General features: G+C 31.2%; 1 protein-coding gene across 1 annotated transcript in view; it reads right to left on the bottom strand.

The window, feature by feature from the left end:
* LOC110036802 (non-specific phospholipase C4-like) overlaps window positions 1–3,679 on the bottom strand; it is a 5,950-nt gene extending 2,271 nt beyond the window's left edge. The window contains 3 exon segments of the mRNA XM_020741330.1: window positions 628–1,037; window positions 2,878–3,060; window positions 3,062–3,679. Of these exon segments, the coding sequence (XP_020596989.1) occupies window positions 628–1,037; window positions 2,878–3,060; window positions 3,062–3,501 (1,033 nt within the window). The 5' untranslated portion in view covers window positions 3,502–3,679.
* Between the last annotated feature and the right edge of the window lie 4,626 nt (window positions 3,680–8,305).

Genomic DNA, 8,305 nt, shown 5'->3' with positions numbered 1-8,305 from the left:
TTTTTTGTGTGTGTGTGCGTTTGACTGACTTGCCCAGCGCATGTATACATCACACATTTAATGAATAATAAATTTTAATTTTTAAAAGTATATTATATAAATAGCTTAATCACTCCGTTATCTTTTATTTTAAAACATAATATACCAAAAAAAAAATTTCTTCTACTCTATTTTTATATAGTGCTTATTTATTATTTTTTTAACAAGTAATAATATCATGCCATTATTTGTTAAAGTTTAAGATATTTATTAAATTTAAAAATATATTTTTATTTAATTTGTTATTAAAATAAATTAATTTTAATTTTATTTAACTTGTGTAATTATTCAACACTTTTTTTAATTTGATTTTTATGATTTAATATTATAATAATATGTGTTGCATCTTATCGTTTTAGTAATGGATAGAGTCTCAAGCCTCATTTGCATCTTGGTCCTGCCCCCTAATTAGGATTACAAACTAATTGGTTAAGTCAAAAAACTAATTTTGGCGTCTAGGCCAAATTTTATATTATGACCTTCTTAAAATTATAATATATATTTTTTTGAAATAAATATAATTTATATTTAAATAAATTTAGATAAATTCTATGATTAAAAGCTGCCCATCTTAATCGCCGGATTTACCCGTTCCTTTATCGATCCAGGGGGAAACAAAGATGGCCGGAACCCTAACGCCGAGGCGGTCGAACTTAAACTTGAAGGGATCGGGGCCTACGATGCCGTCGGGACTGGGCACGCCGTCTACCGGCGTGGGGACGTGGTCGAAGAAACCGCCATGCTCGTCGTAAGTGATGACGAAGAGGATCTGGTTCCACTGCGGGCTGGAGCGGAGGGCCTCGTAGACCTCCTTGATGAACTTCTGCCCCTCAGCGACGTCATGGGAGGGGTGGTCGTCGTTGCCTGGAAGGATTTTGAGGTCGAAGTAGCGTTGTTCCACCACCACGTAGTTGGGAAGCTTCCCTTCCTTGCAATGTCTCTTAAAGCTCAAGTCAAATGGGTGAAACCGGTCTATGTATTTCAGCTTACGTAGGTTCCTGCGCAGTATTTGAGGTCAGAAACCCTTTTTAATGGCAACCGATAGTGAGAATATCATAAAAATGATAGTTTTATTTAAACTCATTTTGAATGTGAAAAAATATTAAAATTTTGAATTTTGTAGAATATCATAATATTTTAATATATTTTCCATATATTTAGAATGAATAAAATTGTTTTAGGATCATCTATCTTTATACGAAAAAATTATTGTATCAGGACACTGATGCAATGCAAATTTGTATCAGATGTCCAATAACAGGGGCTACATGACAACACGGACCCAAACCGTGTATGTCAGTGAACCCAAATTATCATGTGGCCCCTATTATTGGACACCTGATGCAATAATTTCTCCTTTATAAGGCCATCTCAAAACCAATTCATTCAAATTTAAAATCTATGTGGACAAGAAATTAAGTGTATCATGATAGAAAACTTTTAATAAAATTCAAAATTTTTAGGAATTTTAATGACTTATAGAGTTGAAAATCAATGTTAGATTGTAATTTTATTAAACAAATGATAAAATATAGGGGATTCGCATAGATAGAACTCCATAGATCAAGATTTGCATTTTTTAAACTTAAATTTTACTATTTAAATCATATATTATTTAATGAACTCTTAATTATACTTGTTATATGCATAATGTAAGCGACTTGTCGTGATGTGAAATATATTATTTCATAAACTCTCTCAAAGGTGAAACATATCTTAATAAATTTATGATATCAAAATATTATAGGCCTAAATATTAATATTTAGGCATTGGTTATATAAGTACATAAAAATATTATGTTATATGCAAACGCACACGCGTGACTTTGTAAGCGTTTAAGGTTTTCCGCCAGTCCTGCGTCATCAAACGCTTATTATGCAGCGCATATTCGCGGCTTTATCATTAAATTTGTTTATAATAAGATAAGAGAACACTAGCTTTCTCAGTTCTCGATACATGTGAATATCAAATCCCATGTCCGTGGATTTCAAAACAAAGACTCAAATTTTAAACAATTGTTAATGACAATTTTCCAATTTAGTCTTACTTAAGAAAAAAAAAATAAAAATTACGTATAAAATTTGATTTTGTGGTGTGGTGGCGTCTTGAAAATGCATCGAATTTGTTTCGGTAAATTGTGTTTTGGCAGGTTATTAATTTTGAAAATCCTGAAAATAGCGTTTTCACACCGCATCTTTTAGGTGTGGTGACAGCTTTCTGGAAGCCTGGGAAGCGTAATTTCTTTTAAAAAAAAATAAAAATTTATAATAACCACCGTACCTAACTATTTATCGGTTTATTTTTAATCAGTTTATCAACAGATTATTCAACAAGTTGCAGTTATCCCAAACACCAAACAGACCCCCAAGAAGAGGGAAAAATATTATATCAGGACTGCTAACGTAGAGCTACGTTCGGATTGGAATATTCGGCTGTGTTACGAGAATATTTCATATGTGTTATTTATAAAAATAATGTGTTATTTGAGTATTATATGATGTTATTCGATTATTTTGCGTTGTTATTGAAATATTTCATCGCGTTACTTGATTTGGGGCTGAAGTGTTATTGGAATATTACTTGATTTGGGGTTGTTTTATTCCAATAAAATAGTGGAAATTGAAACAACACCGAGAATATGTCAAATAACATAGCCCCAAATCAAGTAACGCGATAAAATATTTCAATAATACCGTAAAATAATGGAATAAAATTATATAATACTCGAATAACACATTATTTTTATAAATAATACAGATAAAATATTCTCATAACACAGCCGAATATTTAAATCCAATCGTAACTCTAGATTTTAGGAGTTAATATTTTTCCCGCACCTGTAGAAAAGAGTGGCCGGCGGATATTGATAATAAATACCAAAGTCAAAACCCGCCTCATCCAGCGAATCAAAAATGGTCTTCTGCGGCAAACCTTCAACGAGCTTCTTCGTAACGTTGCTCGTCATCCCATGCGACGTGGCCGAGTGCACGAACAACCGGTTCGGTTGAGTCGAAGACGGCCGACGCGAACCACCGGTCGCAGACCGCGAACTCCGACACCAACTCCCGATAAACCGGCACCGAATCTGGCCGAAACCCGTTCATGACCGCCTCCGATAACCCCTTCTCCTGCCCCTCCGCCTGCTGCACAAAACCGTTCATCGGGGGCGTGACGCCGGCGGGGTTAATGGGGGTTTCGCCGGCGGAGAAGGGGACTCCATAGACTTGCTCGTAGATGGCTTGGATGGAGTGGCCCGGGTCCGGGTCGACATATTCGGCCCTGTCGGAGAAGAGGACCGTTGCGGAGGATGGGCCGGTGGTGGAGATTGGGTTCGATTCGGAGCCTGTGACGCCGTCGATTTCTGGGTTTAGGGATTTCATCCAGCCGAGCATGTGATCGAAGGAGCGGTTCTCTTGGACGAGGATCACGACTGTGCGGATTGGGGTTGAGGATGAGGACATGATTGGATGGATGTTCTTTGATTGATTGATTGATTGATAGACCGAAGGTTTGTTTCTCTAAAAATCGTATTTTTATAAGTAAGAGTGGGGATTGCTTGGGACGAGAAGGAAGGGATATCCGAGGATAAATTCTTCGATGGGGGGAGGAGGATGGAAGGAAATGATCGGGTTGGTGAGAAGTTTCAGAGGTGATAAGGGATTGGAGATCTGATGACCGGAGGTGATGTTACTCTCTGAATTGTATGGGTGGTGTGGAGTATATTGGAGTATGGGAAAATTCAAGTTTGGATGAATGTCTTAATAAACTATTTTGTGATCATAATTTTTATTTTATCTTTTTTTTTTTTCATTTGAAAGCTAAAATTTTGAAGATGTTAAATATCATTAAAAAAACTTGAGGGATTTTTTTTTTTTCTGGTTGATTATTTTTAAATTGGACTAACAATTGAAAGTAAATTTAAAGTTTAAGGAGTTTACAAAGATAAATTAATTTTGAGATCTAAATTAATTTTGATTTATTGCTCATTATTTGTACAAAAATTGCTTAGTTGTAACTTTTCACATAATAAAATTATCAATTCAAAATGAAAATTAAAATTAATAATTAATATTAACTAGTTGAAAGGAATTTGCTATCAAATGTTAATGTTTGGATAAACTTAATATTTTTGTTTGTCAAAAGAAAATAACATGGATTTGTAAGAAAAAGAGAGGAACCCAAATGGATTGTAAAAGTTGTAGACTCTACAAAGAAATTAAAAAAATATATATATAGTTGTAGCCTCTCATTAGATTGCACAATTTTTTTTTGATGAAATGTGAGGGACACACCCAGCTTTAGCGAACATAAAATAGGATTAGTGCTCAAAGAAAAAAATAAAATAATATGTGAAAGTTCAACACAAGAAAAAACAAATAACATACCAACAAACAACAAGAACTCTAAGCCTACCGAAAGAGACAAAACTAAAAAATGGTGAATAGGTACAAAAACCAAGCCTTCAATCAAAGATGAAACAACCAAAATAACCAACATATCCAAATTTCAAATAATTCAAAGTCTCAAAAATAGCATCCGACATCAGGCGCCAACAACAACCAAAAAGAAGAGACCAACATCAAATATGAAGAGCTAACCAACAGGAATCTAAAGGGCCAAATAATCACAATTGTGAAAAAGAAACATAGAGAATACGTAGTAGGAAGCAAAGAGGGGAAAAACCAATAAAACCACAATGAAAAAGGAACAACCATTGTCAGCCCTTTCAACAGAGAAGAAGATCAAATAAAAAAGGCAACATAACCAAAGACTAACAAACAACACCCAAAGTCAGCCAAAAACAGACTTCAACAACAATAAGTTAGGAGACATGAAAGGCAAAAAAAGAAACTACAAAAACTGAACCACAGATAAGACCAAATGGGAAGTGAAGAAGAAATAACAAAAAAAAATACAAAAAATATGGCCTCAAACCAACTAAAGAAGAGGGAAAGAAAAAGAATGGAGAAAAAAGGAAAACAACTATAAAAAAAAAGATCAGAAAATGAGCTCAGAAACTTACCTATAGGAAATATTTAATTTCCTTTCAAATATCATAAATATCTAAAATCAACAGCACCAAGATATTTAAAAGATGGTAGAAATTTAATAAATAGTTGAAAAACAACATAGCTCAGCCCATACTTAATAAATCAAGTGTAGAGCTGAACTTAACAATAAAGACATGAAGAACAAACAAGCCAAATTAACAACTAATAAAGAGAAAGCATTAGTTGAAAGAGAATCCATCTAAAAGGAAAAGAAAACACAATAGGATTAGCTTGAACACAACAACACTAAAATGACCTCAAAAACACATTTAAAAGGAAAATATTAATATTCATTCCAAATGTCATAAGTGTCTAAGTTTATAGAAAGAGAACAACTATGAAAAAACCAACAAAACATATGCATCAAACACAACCCATAAAACGCCAACAACAATAACCCAGAAGATGAAACCAACCATAGAAAATAAAGAAACAACCAATAATTACAAATTGAAATCATAAAAATCTGGAAGAAAACCAACACAATACAAAATTATAGAGAAGATCAAGTAAGAAATAAAAAGAAATAACCAAAAAATCTTAAACAGAATAACAACAGTAAATCATCCACACAAACTAAAAGGAAAGAATAAAATTCAATCAAAATATCATGAATATCTAAAATCAAATGGCCATATATATTCAAAATATGGTTGAATTTTATTAAAAAAAAAGGGAAAAGGAAATAAGGAAAGCACATCCAAAATAATTAAAAAAGAATGTGAAGACAATATAAAAAAAACAATAAAGATCAAATAGAATAAGGAACCTAAATACATGAAGGAATATTATCTCTACATTTATATATTTTACTCTTTCAGTTAATGATCTCTTCAATGTTAAAAGCCATACTTATCAATAGAAAAAAAATAATTACTAAAATTTCTTGCATTCCTATCCCTCCAAATATAATAAGTAATTATGTGAACAACTAATTAGTAATATCAAATAATATTACTAGAGGAAAAAAAAATCCACTTGAGAGAGAATCTATACTAAATTTCCACTTAAAAGATGGAAATTCTAATAAGGAATACATTTAAGAAAAGTATGAGCAAAATTACACTCAAAAGAAAAGATGATTTTGAGTTTCATTATGAATTTAGCATGAAACAAAAGAAATATTAATTGTAATACATATAGTCATCAGAACAACACTTGTTTTGAGACTATTAAGTAGAACATTCTAAGTATTAATAGCATATATAATAGAGTAACCTTTAAACCAGATATATTTATTCCAACCCGCAATAAAATAGATATCAAAATACAGGCTATAAATAAATTTATGAGTGCATTTATCATGAATATTCTAAAGGCAATAAGTAAAACAAATTTTAAAAGGAATACTGGGAATAGAGTTTAAATAAAAAAAAAAATAAGAATATTACAAGAGTAATGAAAATTACAATTGTTGTTAAAAATAACTTAACTAACTTTAAAGAAGGGAGAACATTAAATCAAATAAAAACATCATTATAAAACTTCTTGAAAAGAGAAGAGCCATTCAATTAATGCTTAAAAAATAAATGAAGCTTGCTATAATTAGAAGAAATTTGAAATTGAAAACAATTCTTAATTTTAGAAGCCACTTCAGATAAATTCTTCCAAAACGAAGAGGAGTCGCTTCTATGTTTAATACAAAGAAACCCATAATGATAAAAAAAAAAAAAACAAGTAGTTAAAAGAGAAAAAGAATTAAAAGGTCTCTATTTAATTTTATATTTACTCATTAAAATAATCATATCAAGATCAGGCAAACAAAGAGGACCATAAATTTTAGACTTAGAAGTTTTATGCCAAGAAATAGTATGGAGTTTAAAATTATAATCTTTATTGAAAAAAAAAAACTATGATATAAAAAATATTTCTTAAACATTTAAAAATATTAATAACATAAAACCAATAATGTAAATAACTCTAAATACTATGTTTGAAAAGCCGAAATCTACCGGCAAATGATAAAAGTTTAAGTTTTCAACCAGCATGCCAACTTTCCAAATTATCTCATGACTTGGAACAATCAGCAACAAACACCATAAAAAAAAATTCATAGGCACACCTAATCAATACCAAGTTAATGATTTTAAAGAATAACCTCTAACATGATAAAGATAGCTTTGAAAATTATATTAAACGAATTTTGAAAAATAAATGACAAATATAGCTCTTTTTGCTCTCAAATTAGTAGACTTGAAGAGAATATCAAGAGTGCAATTTAAATTTTTAATAGAATTAACAAAATCTTTACAAAAAAACTAATAATTCATTAGTATAAATGAAATGAGAAATTTTATAAATATCAATAACATGATTAAAAATATTAAAATTAGAACTATGAGAATCTAATAGGAAAGTAAAGCATCAATCACAATGGTGAAAAGATAAAGTGAAAGAAGGCACTATGTCTTATTTTAGAGGACGAACCAAAACAGTTCGTCATTTCCTTATTAATGATACCATTAAAATAAACATTAAAAAAGCAAGCCTTAATCCATTTGAGGAAACTATTAGGAAAACCCATGCTAGTAAGTCTATCAAGAATGAATTTATGATTAGCATTACCAAAAGTTTTTTAATATCAATTTTGGCTCAAAGACCTTTATTGAAATTAACAAAGTTATAATTGAAAAAATGTTCTCTTACAAGTTTCTTGTGGGTTTCGTTCGTTCCTCTTCAATGTTGCCTCTAGGGTTTGGGCTGCGAAATGTTTCTCGGATCTCTTGCTAATTTGGTACAATTCTTATGGTGTCGTCCCTTGTTCATCCATCATATAGAGAAATTTTTTTAGGTAATCATGCGTCAACTATTTTTAATGTCGCTAATTATCTTATTCCTATTTTTTTTAAAGAGCATATGGTGGACTACTCATTTAATGGGCTCTTGAAAAAGTAGCTAAGAAGAATGGTAAATTGGACATTCTCTTTCAAGAAGAAGAAACTAAGGTTCTTGTGGAACTTCTGAAATTTTCCTTAGTTGGTAAGTTTAAATTTGCTCTTTAAACAAAATTTTGCGAGCTCTAAAATTTTGCCTCTTTGGTAAGTTTAAGTTTTTGGCATTGTATAGCCTGATTTACAACCTCTTTCGTTCAGGTTTTTTCTCTTGTTGTTGGAGCCAATGTAATTGTGAAAGCTTTTACTTTAGCTTACTATGGTTGGGAACTTATTCAAGTGGAAATGGATTCGTTGCTTATGTGAAATTATTGCTGGTTGAA

Source organism: Phalaenopsis equestris, unplaced genomic scaffold, assembly GCF_001263595.1.
Source record: "Phalaenopsis equestris unplaced genomic scaffold, ASM126359v1 Scaffold211064, whole genome shotgun sequence".
In the NCBI taxonomy this organism is placed as follows: domain Eukaryota; kingdom Viridiplantae; phylum Streptophyta; class Magnoliopsida; order Asparagales; family Orchidaceae; genus Phalaenopsis; species Phalaenopsis equestris.
Note: the sequence above shows the minus strand (reverse complement) of the source record. Positions and strands in the feature narration are given on the sequence as shown.